This window comes from Sorex fumeus, unplaced genomic scaffold (assembly GCF_029834395.1).
Source record: "Sorex fumeus unplaced genomic scaffold, SorFum_2.1 ptg000036l, whole genome shotgun sequence".
NCBI lineage: Eukaryota > Metazoa > Chordata > Mammalia > Eulipotyphla > Soricidae > Sorex > Sorex fumeus.
The window spans coordinates 11843211-11866773 of record NW_026606093.1 but is presented as its reverse complement, the minus strand read 5'-3'; the positions used below and the strand labels follow the sequence as shown (position 1 = coordinate 11866773).

General features: G+C 40.9%; 1 protein-coding gene across 2 annotated transcripts in view; it reads right to left on the bottom strand.

Moving 5' to 3' along the window:
* ANO6 (anoctamin 6) overlaps nucleotides 1-23563 on the bottom strand; it is a 202971-nt gene that overhangs the window by 4979 nt on the left and 174429 nt on the right. For both annotated transcript variants that reach the window (XM_056117899.1, XM_056117898.1), the window contains 7 exons: nucleotides 22590-22815; nucleotides 20456-20625; nucleotides 20145-20242; nucleotides 15663-15793; nucleotides 7600-7805; nucleotides 2713-2915; nucleotides 432-537 (listed from right to left, as the gene is read on the bottom strand). In XM_056117899.1, the coding sequence (XP_055973874.1) occupies nucleotides 432-537; nucleotides 2713-2915; nucleotides 7600-7805; nucleotides 15663-15793; nucleotides 20145-20242; nucleotides 20456-20625; nucleotides 22590-22815 (1140 nt within the window). The remainder of the gene's footprint in view (nucleotides 1-431; nucleotides 538-2712; nucleotides 2916-7599; nucleotides 7806-15662; nucleotides 15794-20144; nucleotides 20243-20455; nucleotides 20626-22589; nucleotides 22816-23563) is intronic.

Here is a 23563-nt window from a genome sequence, read left to right as displayed (position 1 = left end):
ATAGCTTCCTTAGTCAATTTTAATACTGGTTAACTTTAGAGATAAAAATGTTTTAGAAGAGGTACACTACAAAATGTGACATAAACATAACAGCATAATATTTATAGCAGAAATCACTTCTTGTTCATCTTAAATACATCTCCTCACAGTTTTACCAATGCAGCCAGTGACTCAATTTAATAAAAGCACTCATTACTTAGTTGGATGGCTTAGTGAATCCCCCTAGCACAACATGCTTTTAGTTTTCAAAACAGATAACTTAATCAGAATATTACCGGTATTGTCAAGAAAAATCTGATTATCATACATCTTAAAATAATTATTAGCAAGAGAAAAAAGAAAGTGCTGCGCATTTTAAGTCGTCGTTGGTAACACAAAGTTAAGAACAGGTCTGAAAAGATGATAACCTATGTTAATGTAGGGTCTCCTACCTCCATGACGATGATGAAAGCCAGCTTGGCTGCAATCACGTGCCAATAGTAAATGCTGTGTTTGTACTGCTGCGGGTGTCCGGGAGGGTTACGGAAATCACGGTACCTGGAAACAAAGTGAAGGCATAGAAAAAGAGAATGTTTTAAAATAATCTGATTAATTTTTATAGAATCACCATGAGATACACAGTTACAAAGCTGATCAGGTTTCAGCCATACAATGTTCCACCAACCATGCCTTCACCAGCGTACATCTGCCACCACCAATGCACCCAGCATTCCTTCCGCCACCCACCCTCCCAACTTGCCTCTATGGCAGGCTCTTCTCTCTTCCTCCATCTCTCAGTCTCTCTCTTTCTTCCCCCCCTTTCTTTCTCTCTCTCTTCCCCTCCTCTTCTTTCCCTTTCTTTCCCTTTCTCTCTCTTCCCCTCCCCGCCCTTCCTCCCTCCCCCCTCACTCCTTTTGGGCATTATGGTTTGCAATACACATACTGAAAGGCCATCATGTCTGGTCCTTCAATAAATACTATTTTGGGTCAAATTCTACAAATAAGAGCTAATTTAAACATCTGACGCAATGCTCTTTTTTCCTTAACACCCAACAGGAAGACTCCAGGGCTCCAGCCGGCCCTGCCGGAGGCCCTATGGCACTCAGGAAGGAACCAGGGTCTGGGACACACAAGAGATGTGCCCTGATTCCTGAACTACCTCTCCGGCCCCTAATGACATTTCTTTGAGGAATTGTTAGACTCTATTTATAGGTTACAAGACTTTCATTCTGGATTGGTCAATCTGTAATAGTGTAAAACATTCATCTTTATCTTCACTTACTGTTTTTAAATTTCTAGACCTAGTTTAGTATCGAAAGTCCTTTTAAAAATTAAGTGCCCCTCCGTCCTTCACACCCTACCGAGGTCACCAGTTGCCCCTCACGAGCGGCTCTCCAGCACGGCCATGGCTCCAGAAGCACAAGGACTTAATGCAGAACCCAGCAGCTTGGAGCAGAAAAGTGAACGGACTATGTGTTAATCCAGGCCATCATGACTGCCCGGAGGGCAAAGGGTGTTGCCCCATTCGCCCTCTCCTCACTGGAAAGAAGATGGCGGCCACATGGGTGCCTTGTGGAGAGCAGGTGTGAGCCGGGGGTGTGGGGGCGACTAAAACCTCATGGGAAGGGGGGCGTTCCAGTCTGTCCTTCACGCCCTACCGAGGCCGCCAGTTGCCCCCCCCCCCCCCACAAGTGGCTCTCCAGCACGGCCACGACTCCAGAGCACAGAAACCAATCTCTTAATTATCTGACTCTCAGTAGAAATACTTCCAGGGTTAATTAGCAAAATAGCGGAAATCCAAAACCAACATTTAATTCTTGAACCCAGCTGTAGAAAGCGAATTACTTCACAATGCTTTCTCAGCATGTCTGATTTGGGGGGAGGGGGTAAACTCTAAATAATAGTGGTGCATCTTTTATTGAAACAATGAATCTAATCAAAGCAGATAGAGTGTCAACTAGAATTCATCTGCCTCGCAGGCATTGGGAGGGGTGGGGGGTGGGGTTTTATTGGGGTTCTTCGTGGTAAAAAATAAGTATTGGTAAAGGGAAAGGTGTTTGATATTTGCATGACTGAGACCTAAACCTGAAAGCTTTGTAACTTTTCCCACAGTGATTCAATAAATAAATAAATTATTTAAAAAAAAATTAAGTGCCCTTTTGATGGGGGGGGCGGAACTGGCACGCCCTTCCTGCCCTGCCAAGACCACGAGTTGCTCCCCCCGCCACGAGTGGCTCTCTGGCATGGCTATGGACCCAGAGGCACATAAACCAATCTTGGATCTATGCAGCTTTTGGCAGAAATCTCTCCAGACTTAATTAGTAAAATATCAGAAATCCAAAATCAAGCAGCCGTTATCACTATCGTGGCCGCATGACATCATATGGTCTTTATAACCACCAATAGGAAACCAATTATTTCACAATGCCTTTTCAGCAGGTCTGATTGTTGGGGTAAAATTCCAAATAATAATGGTGCATCTTTTGTTGAAATAATGAATGTAATCAAAGTAGAGAGAGAGAGTTAAGTGGAAATCATCTGCCTCACAGGCATGGTGAGGGGTGGTATGGGGGGTATATTGGGGTTCTTGGTGGTGGAAAATATGCACTGATGAAGGGGTGGGAGTTTGACCATTGTATGACCAGAAAGCTTTGTAACTGTTCTCATGGTGATTCAATAAATAAATTGAAAAAAAAAATTAAGTGCCCTTTCAAACAAGTCAGTGGAACTTGCCTACACACGGTGTGGTTACCAAGTTCAGAATCAGAATTTCCCAAGCTTTTGTCTTTGAAGTCGCTGATGTTGAACACGGACAGAGTTCTGTTTATATAGCCTTCCATGGTATAGAATGAAGAGTTCCCGTAAGGAGGGATGGAGAAGGACCAGTAGTATACCAGGCGAGGGATCATGTCTGATGTGAAGGCGATGATCATAGCCTATATGGGAAGAAAACAATAGGGTGATGATTTAGAGTATTATTGACTATGACTATCCGTTACGGCAGAGGAACTCTGTTCACTTTGTTATTTCTGGGACATGCAAAGGGATCGCTTCTGGCAATGCTAGAGAGAATCTTATGTGGTGCTGAGCTTCAAACCAATGCATGTAAGGCAAGCACCTTACCCCCGTACTATTTCTCCAGAACTGAATTTTTAAATTAAACGTTCATAAATGTTGTTTTCTGTCAAATAGACAAGATATAGTGAATGTCCTTAAATTTCTAAGTGGTGACTTTAAAATAGACTATCTTCATTCTTTTCTTCAGTTACACAAGAATATCTAAAATTACCTCTGCAATTCAAAAGCAAAGTAGCCTATTTTGTTTCTTAATTTCAGAAAAACAAGATTTTATAAACCTAAAATAAGGGTATTATTGTTAATTTAAGAGTTGCTAGCATGCATTATATACAAATTAACATCGGCAAAAAGTTGAATAAATTTACTAGATGTAATTTTAAACTGATGATTTAGTTTTAGAAGACCCATCTGTATGTCTAATACTAAGATCAATATTATGAAAATAATTTACTCTTATTTAATTCCTTCTTAAATGATTGATGTCAAGCTGATTTTTTATCAACTTCCCCTTAAAAAATCAAATAAAAGCTTCATAAATTATATTTTCCTGTAGCACTGTAGCACTGTCCTCCCACTGTTCATTAATTTGCTTGAGCGGGGACCAGTAACGTCTCCATTGTGAGACTTGTTGTTACTGTTTTTGGCATATCGAATATGCCATGGGGAGCTTGCCAGGCTCTGCTGTGCAGGTGGGATACTCTTGGTAGCTTGCCGGGCTCTGATCCTCAAATTCACACCTTTTTTTCCTTTAGGTATGTTTAGACATGTTTAGACAAGACAATCCATAGCTTGATTTACTTTACTAGCAGATGCTGAAGCTTCATTAGTTAGCAAGAATATTTTAATTAATTTTAATAAAATGTATATAACATGAAACTTATTGGAGTGGGTTCATACACTAGAAATGACTTCCATTTTGTTAGATTTAGTGTCTAATCCTCTAAACTTCCAAAAGATTAGATGGTTAGTTATGGACATTATAAATTATTAAAAAAATAAAAAATTTAGTACATTTCCCAATAAAGCAAATAAATGTAGACTAATCTTCACTGAAAGTTTCTGTGGATCTGTATTAGACAGACAAACAGGATGTAAAGCTATTATGAATTCAACGAGCCTTTCCTAAAATTCTTAACTTGAGCTTTAAACTTTGTAATATGAAGGACCATTTAGAAGTAAGGAGAAAGTAAGGAATAACTTTAAACCTAATTTAATATGGACAAACAAGCTACATGATTCCATCAAGAATATTATTCTATCAGGCAGAAATAGCAGACATACTTTTGCACAACATGATTTTAATAGTATTCATCTGAACATATGGTTTCAAAACAGTGAAATGAGAAGTCAACAAAAAAAAATTTCTAGACAGAGGGAAAAAAAGCCCCCCAAACAACTTTTTACTACTCAGTTTCATAAAGGACAAGAGCTTTGTAATCTCCTCTGAAGAAAAATATCAATGTGTGTGTGTGTGTGTGTGTATGTGTGTATCCACTGTCAATGATAATGTAAAGCAATTTTCGACATAAAAAGAGTAAATTTTCTGACTATCATTTAACTCAACTACAGCTTTTTACAGAATCACCTGCAGATGTGCTTTCGGAAGCTACAAATATTCCAACAAGGAAGATAATTCTATTGTCTTTTAGTAGGATTTTTTTTCCCTCCTGAATTGAGCTGTTTTGTGACACACTGCAATAGCACATATAAATGCAGTATGCTTCATTTCCCATGCTGTTCTGAACACAATTTTTCATTTGGATCAAAATAAATTAAAATTGGTCTTCAATACCAGATGTTCTGGCATGATACAACAATGTCAATTCAGCTTATTTATTGAACCAGCAGCTTTAAAATTATGATTTTATACTAAACTCCTGCTTGATATCCTCATTTCTTCATCCTGCAATTAAATGTCATTGCACTGTGGAAAGTTAGCATTTGGGGGAGCATGTTAGATTGTGGAGGTTTACATCAGACAGGTAAGATGATGACATACAAACATGATCAATTCTCATACAAATATACAACATCTTGGAACTTATAACAAACCCTAATATTTTAGACAAAAGGAATTGTCCCAGTTTAATCAATGTCACAAGTCTTGTTTTCTGATTTAAAATAAATAATGTCCAACTCATAAAAAAAAGTAACTGGATAAGACCCAATAACATCCTTTAGCAGGCATGAATGAGGGGGGTTTTGTTTGTATCACACTCGTTCACACAAAGTGGCTTTGGAAACAGTCAATTATCCATCTGTGATGAACAAGAGGAGCCATTCTACAGGTGCTACAAAAAGGCGCCTACTACAATCAAACAAGAGTGTTTAAGGAATGTGGAGTAAGAGTTAAGTGAATTTTCTGGTTAGCTGAAGGTCAAACAACCTTTTGGTATCAAACCTTGTTTTGGAAAAAAATTTGAGTGCACAATTCCATATACCTACCTTGCCTAGTGTTGCATATAATACTGAATATGACAGATTCACTCTCCTATAAATGTGGAACTGGAGAGACCTCACTGTCATATTCTGAACATCAGTCTTCATTCTGCAGTAAGTGAATTCTGAAGATGTGGCCTATTTAGGTGAATGAAAACTGACATAATCTAATTGTTTTTGTGTGTGATTTTGTGTGCAACATTCTCCAAAAAGTAGAGATAGCATACAGTTCAGGTAAACTGAGGGTACTTGGAGTTGGATACCTGGGTTCCAGGAATTGTGCTTAATTATATAAATCTATAACAATGGCTCAGACATACATTTTGAAATTCTGTGCTACTATAAAAGCTATCAAAGTCTTAGCATTAATAATGATGAGTAATAAAGATAGCAACAGAGTTGCAAGTACTCCAAGAGGACCAGTTTATATCTGCATTCCTTGCAGCAATCCTCTGATTTCCTAACTACCCTCCATGGTATATTAATGGAAAAAAGTGGTTTAATTTATGAAAGATAAATCTGAAGTGTTAAGACCTGGCCTAGGACTAGGAAGCTTGGAAGATGCTGTGCTCAGCAGTGAACTCATCTAAGAGCCTAAACTATGTTTGAAATTCATTTTGTTCTACTGGGAACAGATTAGGCAAGAATGGTTTGATGAGAAAGATTGAAATTGGGAAGTAACCTTGTTGGAATCATGATCTGAGAACAAAATTACTCATGGCAACAGTCCCACCTTTCGGGGTATTTCTAAGCAAACAGGTCTCCAGATGGGCTGGCAGAGAGCTCCCAGGAGGTCGAGAGAAAATGGGGAGGGAGAAAGAAGTGAAGGAGAGATGCAGAGAAAGAAGGAGAGGGGAACAGGAGAAGGAGTAGAAGAAGACAGACTAGGGGGGATCTGACACGGAAGGAAGGGGAGAGAGAGAGAGAGAGAGAGAGAGGGTTGAGAGAGGGAGAGAGAGAGGGGGAGGGAGGAAGAGAGAGAGGAGAATGAGAGCATGGAGGTTCTCAGCCAATGAACAGGGGGGTGGTGGGAAAGATATGACCCTGTAAACCTACTTCCCTCAAGAAACTCCTCGAAAGGGACCACCATGGCAGTGATCAGTGCGGGCAAGAACTGGGTGCTGAAGGGAGGTGAAGTGATATGCATGATACTCCTTCATTACAGTATTGCAAACTACGGTGCCTTAAAGGAAAAAAAGAAAAGTGTCTGCCACGGAGGCAGGCTGGGGGCTGGGACCCTGGAGGAAGGATGGGTGCTCGAGCACTGTACAACTGAAACTCCATCATGAACAACTTTGGAACTTTGTATCTCATGGCAAGTCAATAACTTGAAAAAAGAAAAAGAAAAAAATTCTTTAGGGATTAAGGAAGGTAATATACAGCTGAGGATATACAAAATGCTTATACTTTTAATATTTTAAGCTAATAGTTTGGAATATGTAGTGAAATGTGGTTATTTCTCTTAGAGACCTGACACTCTAAATCAGTGTTTCCTCAGGGTGGGTGATACTGCCCTCACGGGTTCTGGAATGACTCAGGGGAGGGGAGTAGCCCAGAGAACAACACTGTGTAGGTGCTAATCTAGAAATTTCTAGGCAAGTTTCCATAGGAGCAGAGTGCTGAGTGATTTGCTTTTCTCCTTGAAAAGGGAGCAGTACGGTAAACAACTCTGGGAACTTCAGCTTTAAATGGACAGATTTCTATTTACATTGCAAAGCACTATTGGATATTTCTTTTTATAGTCATACAGAATCCTAAGAATTGATACTTATTACTACTACCATGTTTATATTAAATAAAAACTTTATTTAAATAAACAGCGATCATTTCATTATCGCACTTCTCAGCAACTGATTTCATAAGAGATTCTGGCTTTGGAAGTCCAGAAAATTACAAGCTACACTGAAAAAACAACAACAATTATAGTTATATTAACTATGCCATTCACATGGATAACAGAACAGCCATCTTCCTTGTGCTAAAAACACACACACACACACACACACACACACACACACACACACACACCATTTTAATGCAGCAATTCTAAAGCATTTAGGACATTTTCCAGGTCTTTCCCCTGTGACACCTAGATGTACTCACATTGGTCACTACAGCCAGAATTGCTATTCCTTGCATGATGGGCTGCCATGCTCCGATGTCTTGGGCTTTTTCTGGCACCATGCGTCTATACTGGGTAGTCATTTTCCATGCGTCCACTCTTATTTCCAAAATATTGTTCACCAGAGCCAACAGAGGAGCCAGTGGAAAAGAGGCCACAAATAAGGTGACGAACCCAAACTGAATAACTGTCAATGAAATGGACACATATCATGGAGGGTGGATGGATAGAAGGACAACATATTTTCCTCTTTTCTCATCAAAAAAATAAAAAAGAAAGAAAAGAAAAGAAAGTCAAACAATACACACTAAGTCCCCCAAAAGAAAAGACATTGATGGTAAAAACCTAATGTTCAACATTAACAGAACCCAAACAAAACACAAATATGAAATCTCTGGAAAGAAGATAAATTATAGTGTGTTCCTTTCATATGTATACACATAGCTGAAATAACATACTTAAGAATCTTTAGCCAACCATTCTATTTTTCCCCTTTTGCTGGTAATAAGCTCAGAACACTGAACATATTTATTTTCCACAATGAAAAATGGAACCTTGGAAGAGACAATTCACAATCTAGGATTTAAAAATCTGTGGAAATATCTAACAAGTTGAAAAGGAAGAGTACTTTGGGGAAGACTATGCTTCAAGAATATTGGAAGAAATATGCTAAAATATGCAAATGACACACTCCTGAGTCTGTGAATGCAAATCAGAGCACAATCAGAGAATCTGTGATACATCACAAACCCCAGAAACACAAGTGACAAAAGTTTCTTAACAGTTTCTCAAATACAATCCTTCTTTAGAAACTTTTAGCTTGAAGTTGCACTAGTGGTCACGAGAAGTCAGGATCCAGGCATGGAAGGAAGGAGAGAGGAAGGGCCAGAGAGGTGAGAAAGAAACCTTGTGTTAGATCTTTCCTTCAAACTTGGGAGACCATTAGGCCAGTACAGCTGTGCAGAGTGGGCTCTAGGAGGGCACAGTGAGGGCTCCTACTGGGTGGAAGGATGAGGACCCCCCGGGAGAAAGGGAATGACATGAAGGTGAGGCTCGCTGGCTGGAGCTGGCGTTTGCTCTGGCCTGTGAGGCCAAAGCATGTCATAGGAGAGTAACAGAGCTGGAAGAACGTCCAATGGCCAGGCAGGAGCTGTCATGGATTAGTGACTCTGAGCCCAAGCCCAGAGTCAGTGATAACTGCAGCACAGCAGTAATCAGCACCTGTGCCTACAGGCGGCTGAACCCACATAAAGCACCAGGAAAACAGTGAAATGCATTACGTAGGTAGAGTTAACTATGGTGAACTAGAAAGCTCACCGCTGCTCTGTGGGAATGTAGAACTAGTACTGCCTGATCTTAAAGATGCCAGAAATCAAGATATTAGGAATAACTCCAGCTAAATAACCAAAGAGAAAAGACTCTATTTATTTACTTTTGGGTTTTTCTGGGAGACATTCAGTGGTGGCCCTCAGGGTTACTCCCAGCTCCGTGCTCACAGATCACTCCTGACAGTGCTCAAGGTACCATCTGTGATGCCAGGGACTGAACCTAGAAGTGCCACTAGCCCTGGCAAGCACCAGACCTGCTATACCGCACCTCGGAGCCAAGATTCTAATCTATACTAACAACAAAGTTCGTAGAAGAGTATTCACAGAGTATTTAGGAATAAATTGGAAAAATATGTTAAGCTATTATGGTGATCAACTTAAAAGCAAGAAATAAAAACAAAGATGAGTAAATGAGTGGCAGGATGACTCATATTCTTAATTGGACAGGTTTCAATTTTGGGATATAGCAGGATTTTTTTTCCCCTCCAAAATATAATTAATAGTTCTAATACAAATTTAGAGAATAATCCCAAATGGATTTAAGAAATGCTAAAGTACTGCTAATTATTTTTAAAGAGAGAAAAGAAGACAAATAAAACAAGAGGGCTGGAGAGATAGCAGGGCAGATAAGGTTTGCACACCACCAGCCTGGGTTTGATCACTGATACCCCATGTGGTCCCCGAATACTGCCAGGAGTGATCCCTGAGCACAGAGAAGTAAGCTCCGAGCACTGCCAGGTACGGCTTGAAAACAAACAAACAAACAACAGAAGAAACAAAGAGAATACAAGTAAAATCACATGTAAGCATATCTGAACTGAAATTTATCACCTTCTGAGAAGGGATAAAGTGAGCGAGACCACAGCTGAGGAGATATTAATTTTTATTACATTGTATGGTATTTGAGACAAGTTCATTAGTATTGAGATCTGAAAAAAGATGGGTGTGAATTTTATACCACATTTCATAATGTGACTATTGCCAACATATAATCACTACATTCTGTTTTAACTTATATGGGAATAATTAAAAATGAAAAACTTTAAAGGAACAAGTGGACCAGAAGTAACATAAGGACTGCGGTGAAGGACCTAGGACACTCTGGAAGTGATGAAGCACTTCTGGTGCAAATTTGTATATGAAAACCACAAATGTTAACACTATTGTAACATTGTTACCTAAAACAGTAGTTTACAGCCACTGACCCATGCACCAAGGCCAATACACAAGTTTAGAAAGGTTGAAACCAATATCCAACCTCAGAAGAGTGACCAAAAAGCTGTGGTGCAGTGTACTATATACATTGGAATACAATGCACTCAGAAAGAACAAACTCATGCAATTTTCTGTGACATGAATGGAAACAGAGACTATCATGCTGATGGGAGTCAGGAGGAGAGGGACAGACACAGACTGATCTCTTCCATGTGTGGGACTTTAAGATACACAGCAGGTAGCAAAAAGGGACGAAGGCAACAGTGATCCATCAAACTGATGGGAAACGGTTCACAGAACTGAACTTGGTGGAGAGAGGGGGTGAAAAGGAGGAGCTCAGGGCCTTCAGGGAGGTAGTTGGGTACTTTGCAGATGGGTGGGTGGTTGGGATTGTGTACACAGGAAGTCATCATTAATAGTACTGTAAACCACAGAGCCTCAATCAATACAATTTCTTTTTTTTTTAAACTGCAAATTACTGGTCTACTGTAGCATTGTCGTCCCATTGTTCATCGATTTGCTAGAGTGAGCACCAGTAACGTCTTCATTGTGAGACTTGTTACTGTTTTTGGCATATCAAATACGTCACGGGGAGCTTGCCAGGCTCTGCTGTGAGGGCAGGATACGATACTCTCGGTAGTTTGCCGGGCTCTCTGAGAGGGATGGAGGAATCAAATCTGGGTCGGCCGCATGCAAGGCAAACACCCTGCCTGCTGTGCTATCACTCTAGTCCAGTCTACTGTAGTGGTTATAATAAAAGGAAAAGAAATAACTAAAGAAATAAAGAAATAAAGAAAGAAAGAAAGAAAGGAAGGAAGAAAAGAAAGAGGGAAGGAGGGATGCAAGCTTCACATAATGGTCTTGTCCTACTTTAAAAAAATAACTGGTATAAAATCTATGATGATTGGGACTGGAGCAATAGTACAGCAGGTAGGGTTCTGGCCTTGCATGTGGCTGACCCAGGCTCCATCCCTTGCACCCCAATGGTTCCCCATGCACCACCAGGAGTAATTTCTGATTGCAGGCCAGGAGTATACCCTGAGCATTGACAGGTGTGGCCCACAAGCCCAACACCAAAAAACCCAAAGAAAACAAAACAAAAAATTGTGACCATCACGTTGTAAGATGTGGTACTTAAAAAAAATAATTCAAAGGATGAAGCAATTAGTCAAATAACTAGAGGAACTAGTGTAGAGTTCTTTAAAAAAAAAAATCAAAGTTTTAAAGAAAAGTCTTCGTTGTGTTTTATTGACCATGGCCTTTGGTGGTTGGAGCAGTCCAGGTGGTCAGAATTTCCCAAACTTACTTGGTTTACTTTCCCCATTTTATAAAAATGCACTTCTGGGAATCTATTTCTATTTTTTTCTTTTCCGCCTTTCGGATCACACCCAGCAATGCACAGGGATTACTCCTAGCTCTGCACTCAGGAATTACTCCTGGCGGTGCTCAGGGGACCATATAGGATGCTGGGAATTGAACTCAGGTCGGCTGTGTGCAAGGTAAACACCCTACCCGCTGTGCTATTGCTCCAGCCCAGGAATCTACTTCTTTAAGAACAGACAGAAAGTGTTTGCATACTGTCCCTGGATCCAAAACTGCAATTCTTGGGCCATTTTTGTGCATGCAGGAGAGGGAGGGCAGGCACGGCCCATTTTGGGATAGTCCCGTGAGAAGGCTTTTCTAAACAGATACCCCACCTTCCAGTAGCTAGGCGGTACACCCACCAACTGCCCCCACCCCCCCAGCGCCGTGTTATCCCATCAACGGCCAAGACCCAGGGACTATAAAACCCAGTTCCCGGAAGCGCGTGGCCGCATTTGTGCCCCGCGACCTCTTTTTGTCTAGTCCTCACTCTTAGAGAACCCGACAGGCTACCGAGTATATCCTGCTCGCTTGGCAGAGTCTGGCAAGCTCCAAGTGGCGTATTTGATATGTCAAAACCCAGTAACAATGATGGGTCTCATTCCGCTGACCCTGAAGGAGCCTCCAACGTGACACTTGCTAAAATCTCAGGGCTAGGACGAGTGGAGACGTTATTGGTGCCTGCTCGAGGAAATCGATGAACAACAGGATGACAGTGATACAGTGATCTTTTTTTAAAAAATAACGTTTTGGTTAGAAAATATGAGAGTGACTAGAGAGTGAGCAGGGAATTGGGATAGAAGAGAACAGGAGAGCAGGGGGAGGGGAGAGAGGGGAAGAACAGGAGAGTGGGGGAGGGGAGGGGTCTAGGGAAGGGGGAGAGAGAGAGAGAGAGCCTGGGATGCAGAACCGAGTTTCTACTAAACCAGTAACACAGAAACAACATCCTCAAATCAGATGTCCATTCTGCAAGGCGAAAGCTCCCTTTAGGCAGGGACAGGAAGATTCCCTCTCTGCTTGGAGGCAAAGAAGACAGCGGCCACACCCAAGCCACACACACTGCAGTCCTGCTCCACAGTTAATCTCAAAAAGGGTTTTCCCTGAGGGACCAGGCTCTGGGTGGCAACCTCCAGCGGTTTTCAGGATGCGGCGGGCACACTCCCCCTCCCCCCACCCACTCACCCACCAGACAATCAGCAGCTCTCTTGCCAGTTAGCTCCACAATTCACCTGGGAAAACACCTGCCGCCTTCAAACCTTCCCCGGACCACCCAGGGGGATCCTGGCGAGAGGGAAGCCGGTTCCCTTTCTGCCTGAAGCCCCCCACACCCTGCGGCCATGCCCAGCAACTGGTCCGGCTCCACCACGGACCTCATCAAACTGCCACGCCACTCAGGCCGTCCAGCTCACTGCAAAGGCAGCCAGCTTGACACCATCAAAATTCCCGGGACTGTCAGCTCAGTGGCCTCACAGCACAGCTGAGGGAAAGGTGTGTAGAAGCCCACCCAGCTCTGAGAGCGAAACAGAACACAGACGGCTCAACGAGCATGAGCCCCAGAAACCCTCAGATACTGACTCTAGTAACACCCCTGTGAGATAGAACAATAGTCACAAATGGACTTTTATTGATCTACGCCTTGATAATTCCATTTGCCTTTGTATTGGAACAAAAAATACGAAGTAAATTTTTTCTGCCTGCTAAAGGGGTAGACTAGGGTGGTGGGTGACACTGGTGGAGGTAAGTCAAATGGTTGAATTGGTACTGAAACATTTAATGCCTGAAACAACTGTATGATGAACAATTGGGGAAATCATGGTGTTATAAAAAAAAAAACCACAAACAAACCCTCCCATTACAGAACAAAATAAACCTTGCCTAGAACTTTTTCACAACCTACACTGTTCTCTAGTACTTTCTGTGCTTGCTTCTTTACTTTTCTTGAAATCAAGAACCAAGTTGGGGGAGGTGGTATGTGTGTGTGTGTGTGTGTGTGTGTGTGTGTGTGTGTGTACTGCCAAGCTGTTTTTCCCAGTGCCAGATGATCAGGTTTTGCTTTCCTCCCTGAATTTACCCGAGTATATTCTTCAGTACATGTGTGTGTGTGTGTGTGTGTGAATGTTCAAATTCTTAAAGCAATTTTACTTCTCAGCGAGCCTTCTCTGTGTTGACACAAGCCTGCTGAATTGTTTCCAACTATTCTGCTGTCACTTCAGTTTGTGGATTTCTCTTTCCCTTTAGAGATCCCCTTAGCCAGTTGCTATAATCCGTCCTCTCTGAGCACGCCCGAGTCACTCAAGGTCTCACTGCAGCAAGTCTCATCACCTCATAGGTAAATTCAACTTTGCCATTGTTCTCCGATGTCTCACATTTCATCCTCCAAATATCCAGCACTAAACCATTTGCCTAAGCAACTCCTCTGGAGTTTGTTAAAATGAATTCTACTCCGCACCTGCCATTCTATCACCTACTTTATTTTCTTTTTAATTTATTGTTTTGGGTCCACATCCAGAGGCACTCAGAAACCACTCTTGACAGTGCTCAGGGGACTATGCGCAATGCCTGGGCTCTAGGAGGTTGGCGACATGCAAGGCAAGAGCCTTGCCAATTATCTGTCTGGACCCCAGCAGCCACCTGAATGTCTGTGTACCCTGATCCATCTGAATGCGTCTAGCCTCTATCCAGGTGTGTATTACTTGTTTAGGTTACTTGGTGCTACCTCCCTGAAATCCCTCCCCCGCCTCCTAAGTACAGCTCATTAAAGATCTCTCCTTTTTCTGTCACTTTGATTATCTTCAAGAGAAATATGCAGTTCTCCTGTTTATAAATACTCAGATGCAACTCCAAATTATGACAACATAATTCCTCATTCAATGCCATTTATTTGGCAAATCATCAAACAGAAAAATATACCGCCCCATCTTTTGAGCTAAAATTACAAGTTTTCCTCTCTTCCAGGATATTATTAACACTGACAATAGCGCCACTAAGAAAGTTATAATTAATAGGCAGTTGTCCGGAAGTCCTTTTCAAAATAAGCACAATCAATCAATCAAGCAATCTTCTAAGTTATGTATGCAGCTACATCCTGAATGAAACCTGGCTATAAAAAATCATTAAAGCCAAAATAAATGTAACTCAGAATATAGGTTGCAAAAAAATGATCGAAGAAGCTATAAGATAAGCCTTCCACTGCTGAACTATGAGTATGTGTTGCCACATATGTTTATTACAAATTTCAATATATATTCAAAAATAAAAATCTTGTAAGGAATATGATTTAATTAAAAATGAGCCTCCATCTGACGACTTAAAAACAGATACCACAAAAGGATGCCTTTGCAAACATGCAAAATCTGTCCTGATATTCAAAATGTGCCTCGCTTTCACCCTTCTAGGGTTAAGAAAATTTCAATTTAATATGCTAGGGAGGGGAAAGGGCACAGACACAAAGCACGTAAAGTGTTAGTCCTCTGTTCATATGTGTCACGTAGAACAGAAAAGATGGTGTTTCTTAGGGAAATCAATTTTGAGACGGTTCCATAATGACAGAGAAATCAAACCCAAGCAAATATTCCACACGCGGATAAAGACATTGTCCTGTGCTGGATCAACAAAAACGGTTCTGTTTTAAGACACGATCAGCAATCAGGTTACTCAAGCAACCAGAGAGTCGCCGCTGTCCAGGAGAAACTGATCTGCTGTTTCAGGGGAGGAACGGGAGGAAAGCCTGTGATCACTCCTGCCATTAAGCTCTTCAAGCCAAGTCTAAGTCGGCTGAAATGACTCAGTTCAGACGTGTGTGGCCGAAGCCGGCCTGCTCCAGCTCCAGCTGAATCACATCTAATATTAGTTCTAAGTTAATCCTCAGACAGCATGGTTGGAATGCTCTGAGAACGCTGAAGATATAGCTCAGTGAATATTCCATTTCATTGCTGTAGCTTGCACAACATAAATATTGACAAAGATACACACAGTCATCGTATTTGAAAGTCTGGCTATAAAATTTTATCTACTGGAGGAAAAAGTGTTCTGCTTTCTTCCAGTATGGTAGGCAATCATTCGACTCAAGAGTTGATGCTTTGGGGATCTAAATCATGGTATCAATAAAACTCACATGATCACAGAGTTTGATTACTTACTCATTTCAAGATATTCATAGAAAAGCCCCAGTCTACCCATGAGTTGCAGATGGTAGTCTTGTTCCCAGCGTGGGGCTGTCTTTTCTGCTCCAGAAACTGTGCGACATCGCCCAATTAGGTTCTTGATCCAGCTGCCAAAGAGATCAAATTATAAATTAAGTATAAGACCAAGGTCATAAAAGTATTTTGTAGCTATCTCAAAATTCCTGAGAAATTACTCCCCTCCACCCCTATGTCGAGTTTCTTTGTATTTCTGTAGCTGGAAATTCTGAGCTGTCATTCATCCATCCCTGTCTCTGAGGTCTTCTGGGTTGTCTACTGAGTGATTACATGCTGAGATAGCCATCTTGTCTGCACAGGAGAATCACCTGTGGAACTTCAACAAAATGCAGATATTGTATATTTCTCCTGGCCAAAGCTACAAAAAATTTCCTTGATTTTAGCATTCAAGCCTAGCAGTATCATAGTAAGTTTCCTTTACTAAGTCTTTATAAAGTGTGCAGGAATGACAGGGTAGTGGAAAACACTTCACATCTTATCTTCTCCTGTCTTCATATTTAACCCACAAACTAAAGAAAATCATCACTTCTATTTAAGAAGACATTCCAGGGGCTGGAGTGACAGCACAGCGGGTAGGGTGTTTGCCTTGCACACAGCTGAGCCAGGTTCGATTTCCAGCATCCCATATGGTCCCCCAAGTACCACCAGGAGTAATTCCTGAGTGCATAAGCCAGGAGTAACCCTTGTGCATTGCCGGGTGTTACCCAAAAAGGGAGGCAAAAAAAAAAAAGACATTCCATAGCACTCTTACAAGCTAATTTTGACAAGCTAAAAATTAGTTTGTCATCCAAATTAATTTCATCTCCCAAGAGCAATGTTTTTTAATTTAAAGAGGGATGTTTGAAGTGACAATTATTTTCTTTTTTTGTATGTCTCTGGATCACTCTCTGACCAAATTTTTCTTGAGAAAGCTTATACAGGTTCACTTTTTGTAGAGTACGAGTATTACAGATACATTGTAGAAAATACAGAAAATAAAGGTAGTCAGAGCTATTCATTATTCACTGTCAAAAACAATCCTATTGGTATTTGGAATCTTTAATACTAATTATCATATCCCTACCCTCTAAATCTGCTCCAGCCCCAAATTTCTCCAGAGAGAGTTTCCTAACACAACAATTTTGCAAAGTGTAAGAATAAAATCTCCAGCAGTGCCTCAAATAGCAAATGAAATGAATTTTGAAAGGCCAATGGGGCCCCTAGAAGTATGTCATTTGCATCTAATAAAGAATTCATTAATGTACTGATGTTATATGTTTGATTTATGTGAACCATTCATTTATTCAATCGATTCTTACTATGTGTCTTCTAAATGCCAGGTACTGGAGTGATCCCCAAAAGGAACACGGACCACAGTGCCAGGTATGCTTCTGATTTTGCTCTAAGCATCCTAGTTAAAAAATCCTAAGTGTGCTGAGAAGAAGAGGTACATTTACCTTAGAATTACTTTATAATGTTCCTTTTGACATTTAAATGTCATAAAAAGCAGCAGGATTACTATAGTTTTCTCTCCAACCCTACATATTTAGGGAAGGGAGAGTTTTGGGTAGCACAGTAAATATTTCGTCCTTTTTTATGCTAGAATTTTTATAAAGGAATAAGAAACTGGTGCCTCGACAAAGAGCAGTGATAGTGACAAGAGCAAGTCACTCTCCAATGCCAATTTTCAAAAGGGAAAAATAAGTCAAAATATGCCGCCCAAATATTGTCAGCCAGGAGTTGATATACCTGAAGGCAAAGTTTAGATTACTCTACTTTGCAACAAAGGACCTACTTGAGGCAAATTCACCCATGGATAATATAACCTTTAAAAAAAAATGTAATGGGCTGCAGAGACAGTTCAGTGGGCTGAGACACTCTGGAGGCCTGCGCTTGATCGATGTCCAGCAGTGCATGTCCCTGAGAATTGTCAGCAGCGACCTCCTACCACAGAGCTGGGAACAGGCCCTGAGCACATCTGGGAGTGCCCCTCTCTCATCTCCAAAAGGGGAAAAAAAGTAACAAAATATTTCATGTGAATCTATCAATAAACATTTATGAAAATACCGTTCCCTTGAATTTTTTACATAAAAATAGAAAATGGCAACAAATTAGTCATCTAAACTTATTGTTAACTACTTCCTTCAGAAAAACGCAGTTTTAATAATCTGAGTTAAGAATTTATTATTATCCAATTTATTATCATACAGAAAGAGTTTGATTTGCTCATGACCCACTTTTGTTTATCTGGATAAATCTCAGTATGAATTCAACAAAGGTAAAGGTTTTACTTTAACTGTGTTCTTTTTTTTTTTAACACATTAATTTCACATATAAGATCAGCAAAAAGCTTCTTTTGGAGGGAAAGGGGACAGGCATGGCTATATTTGAAGATGGACTGCAAGGTCACATTTTAGGATATAGATGAAAGAATCTGGAAGAACCTTGGACTATAGGTCTCTGCTCTAAAGAAAGAGGAAAAACCGAGCTAAGCCTCCACAGAGCAAAACAGTGGAACTGTGATATTGGGGAAGAAAGACAGGAAAGGGGATGGAAGGAGAGAAGGAGCACGTGTGTGGCACTGGGACAGAGTAGGAGGAAAGACAGTGCAAAATGGCGTGAACTAGCGTCTACAGAGAAGGGTTATTAAAAAGAACAAACCCAACTGATCAGAACCCTTATTTCCCGGTTACATAGAGGATAAAAAGACATTTAAAAATTAAAAAAAAATTTAAAATTTGAAGTAGTTTTAGCTTTTGCCAGAGAGAAGTACTAATGTGAAAGACAAGACAGAAGAGAGACCAAAAGTTTAGTGAAAATAGTAATTCTGAGCCTGCCATGGTCTTGCAAAGGTGTATGGTAGACAAAGTGTTCCCTATCCAAGACATCCAGAGCTTGGTCCCCTCCTCAACCCCTCCCTGTCACAGGGCGTGTGACAGGCAGGGAGTCATGATTGCATCAAGAGTTACATTCGCTGATCAGTTAACTGGAAAGATTCTTTTCAGGATTAACCTTGGGATCAAAGTAACTGCATGGACATTCAAAGTGGAAGAAGGAGGATTTATAAGCGAAAGAGATGGGAGGGTTTATAACTACACGCAACCTTGCTAACACTGGGATGGAGACGTGAGTTCACAGGCCAGGGACTGGGGGTGACTGACTTTTAGAAGCTAGAAAAGGCAAAACAACCAAATGGATTCACTGGCGAGTCTTCAGAATTCTGCCAACACTTTGAGCCCAGTGATCCCCGGGGTAGACTTCTGACAGAATCATAAAATAAATATGATATTTTAACTCACTAAACTTGTAATATTCATACAGCAAAAATAGAAAATGAATACAACAAATTTCTTGAAAAGTATGAAAACCGTGGACAGCAATTAACTGCATTTTTGCTATATATTAGGGGCTAAGCATGATGTGGAAAGGATAGTGAGACCTCAGCTAATATATGTTCCTAATTACTAGGCTATGACCACTGAGTCATAACCCTTATGGTTATTATTTTAGTGAATTATGCCCTAAAACATTATATAACCTGTGCTTTAGGACTGCAAGAGACCCTTTGTTTCTATTTCATTTTTATTATTGTTATTTTTTTTTTAGGGCGGAGTGATAGCACAGCCAGTAGGGCGTTTTGCCTTGCATGCGGCCGACCCGGGTTCAATTCTTCTGCTCCTCTTGGAGAGCCCGGCAAGCTACCCAGAGTATCTGGCCCGCACAGCAGAGCCTGGCAAGCTTCCCGTGGCATATTTGATATGCCAAAACAGTAACAACAAGTCTCACAATGGAGACGTTACTGGTGCCCGCTCGAGCAAATCAATGAATAATGGGAGGACAGTGATACCGTGCTATTATTTTTTTAATGTAGGAGTATTGCTATTTATTCAGCCATTGATTAAGCTGACTGGAGACCTTCTGTTTTTAAAAGCACATAGATTTAGAGTTGTGGTATCTTGGATTCGAATCCAGTATCCTCTAATGTGGATTTGGTTAAATTATTTAGATTCTTTAAGTCAGAGAACTTTCAGTTGCAAAAAAGAGAGTATTAAATATATACAAACACTTAATACTGTGTTTTAAGTAACTGAGACAAAAGCACTGAAAAGTTGCAACTACTAATTTTTAAATGCATGGTGTAAAGGGAAGAGAGAACTGTACAAAGTAGAGACATCTTGTGCAGTTTCAAGGAGGGCCATCCCTCCTAGGGCTGTGGTCAGTCAGCTGACAGCCATGAGATAACTGGATAAATTATGTAAGATGGAATTGAAGTTGAAGAAGTATTATTTAAAAGTTTCTTTCTTAAACACCTAATACATTTATACTGTTGGACCATCTTGTCTGGAAACCTTCACTAACCATTAACCTACTGCATCTACTGACTTGTAGATAAATGATCGGGGAAAAATGATCTGTTCTATCCTCATGCAACCCGATACTCACGGAAGTAACACCTCCTGTATGTTATTCCAGATCGCTTTTCCTCCCATGATTATTATCAGCTGTGTTGTCAGTTCAAGGAGACAGCCACCGGGGTCACACTAAAATGTTAAGAAAATCTCATTTAAATTTTAGCTAGACCAAACATGAAATAGTTGATAAATAGTTTATAAAATGTATGATATTTATTCTGTTTAGGCTAAAAGCAAAACAAAACCCAAAGGAAAGTACAGTGAGGAAAATACTCATTGGGCAACTTAGGGAAAATATGAAACAGATTACGTTATTAAGATGTTATAATTCTAAACTCAAACCTCTTCATTTCTGTATTTCCCGAGCCAATAAACATGATCTCCTGGATATCCTACAAATTTGCCCTTAAAGAATGCTATGTAGAAACAGGAAGAGTAATAGTTGACAAACTGGAACAGGAACATCTTCATGGTTAGGCTATTCTCATAATCAGTCTGGGTCCTTGGTAGTTCTGTAGTTAAAACAAAGAAAATGTTGAAATGTTATATGGCTTTGAGATCCAAATTAAAAACACCAATACATGAGTTAAAATGCTAAAAAAAGAACAACAACAACAACAACAAAAACCCAACCAAACAAGAAAACAAACCAACAATTCACATTTTCCATTTAGGCTGTTTGGCCTCCTTAATAGAATGACTGTGTTTATTTCAAGTTCACACATTGTTATGAAATTACTTCACCCCATCCCATGAATAAAGTATCACATAAGACAAAAAGTGTATAATTGAAACCCAAGCACAAAAATGTGTAAGTCTGCAACTGTACCTCATGATGTCTCACTATTAAAAATTTTTTTTAAAAAAGCGTGTGTATGTACACACACACACACACACACACACACACACACACACACATATCATGGTCACGGTCCTCCCATTGTTCATCGATTTGCTCGAGTGGGCCCAGTAACGTCTCCATCGTGAGACTTGTTCTTACTGTGTTTGGCATATCGAGTACGTCACGGGTAGCTTGCCAGGCTTTGCCGTGAGGGCGAGATACTCTCGTAGCTTCCGAGCTCTCAGAGAGGGGCAGAGGAATCGAACCTGGCTTGGTCAGGCCGGCTGTGCACAAGGCAAACACCCTACTGCTGTGCTATCACTCCAGCCCACAAACACACACACACACACACACACACACACACACACACACACACACGCATGCACACACATACACACATACACACACACACACATATATACATATATATATATCAAGACATATATATGTATCTCCCCCAAAACCCTGAACAAAAACCAAAAAGTTAGGGACTGGAGAGATAGTACAGGAGGTAAGGCACTTGCATATGACCAAGAAGTGTTCAACTCCCAGCACTGAAAGGTGCATTCCTCCTTCCCCCGTGCCCCCCAAGCCCAACACCTCTAAGAATGACACCCATGACAGAGCTGGAACCATCACTGGGTGTGTGCCCTGCCACCAAGAAAACAAAACAAAAACCAACAGTTTTCTGCACAATGTTACCGAATGGGCAAGAACCATATTCTCTCAGGCTTAAACTGACAAAACAATTTTCATTCTTTTGGAAAGAGGCTTCTAAATAATACAAGCCTCTTTGAATTGCACCAAGATGGGTCTATTGGAGAAAACAACTTGCTAGCAGCATTTGGGAAAGACAACACAGACCAATCTCTCAGTGCAGAGTTTAAATGGATCTGACTGTCTCAGAAGATGGCCACAGAGCATATCTTTCAGAGAATGAACCAGGCGTGTGCAGCATGAGGGAAGCACTTAACCTTGGTCACCAAGCAGCTGCCTGGGCTATGAGCCAGAGAGAAAAGACACTTATTCCAGAAGCCAGAGCTGCTAGAAAGGAGCGATATTAATGCGAACAGCATGGGGGGGAACATGCAGCAGGGCGATTACTTGTCCTCTCAGCAACAGAGGAGCCTATGTGCCACAGGAACATGACCCTGCCCCACTTATCTGCAATAAAGACAAGATTTACTTTCACCAATAGGGTACATGACACGATGTCACTGAAAGTGTTATTCAGCACTGATCTGTTTGCACAAATCTTCAACATTATGATTGTCTTTCCTCTGTCCTTTTTACTAATGTAAAGCAGTAGATATGTCATCTCATATGTAATTCAGAGGAATATAAAATGCTAACATCTTGGAAACGAAGCTGTCTATAAGACACTGTCTTCAGGGCTGGTGCATACACACATGTGGCCAACCTGGTTCGATCCGCATCATGCAATACGGTCCCTCAAGCACCACCAGGAGTAATTCCTGTGTTAGGGCCAGGCTTAACCCCTGAGCACTGCTGAGTGTTGCCCCCAAACAAACAAACAAACAAACAAAAGGAAAAAAAGACATGGCCTTCATTTTTTTTTTTTACCAGATTCTAAGATATATCTTAAAAAATGATCCTGTTAAAGGAGGATCTTACCGAAGTTAGTAATCATGATTGCCACTTTCTCATATATGATGTTCAGGATCATGATGATGATAAAGCTGATGATGGATGCTGTGACGGACGTGGCTGTCTGGGGCGTCAGATACTTCTGGATTGTGTCGGTTTCAGTAAAGTTTGAGGGAAGTTTTGAAGAAAACACAATGAAGACGGAGAGTCTATAGACAATTATTCCGATAACTGAGGCGATGATTAATAGAATCTAAAAGTAGAATACATAAAATAGCCAATAAAATCACCAATATGTCTGAATGAGACAAGTCATATGTGGAAAGTGACAGAAATGACACAACTGACACAGGGAGGTGAGAACAAGGTTAAGTGCCTCTCCTATTGTGTGTGATCCCTGGTGAGCACCGAAACTAAAAGGATGTTTGAGAACTGTGGGTAGGAGTGAGTTCTCCAGCAAGCATGAGTCTGACATCACAGTGACCTCCATGCAGCAAGCTGTACATGTGTGTCAGTACTACAATGAATTGAGTGTGACCCCATGAAGCGCATGTATAAGCCCTACTGAAGAATGCAAGTCTCACTAAGCACTGCAACCAGGTGAGTGATCTGCTCAGGGAGTCCAAACCCAGCACCACAACCTAGTGCTGTGGCTTCTGTTCACTGCAACAAAAGGTAAGAAGGGAAAGAAAAGGCGTGTGTATCTGCAGGTGGGGTAGACACAGGACACTGTGTCCACCTTCTGCAAAAAGAAAGTGTCTGTGACCAAAGCCAGTGAACATGTCCTTCTGTTATTACAGAGGTATTTAGGTTATGAGTGTTTTTTTTTCCTCAGTTATAATCCATTAAGGATACATTTCCTTTTACCAGAGAGCTTATTACAGCCACCGAACGCTTCCTTCTGTTTTATGAACAGGGACAGTGAAGCTGCGAAGTGCCCCGAGTTAACTCTGGAAACGGCCGTCTCCATGGCTACGAGGTTTACTCTTGTCACATGTGGA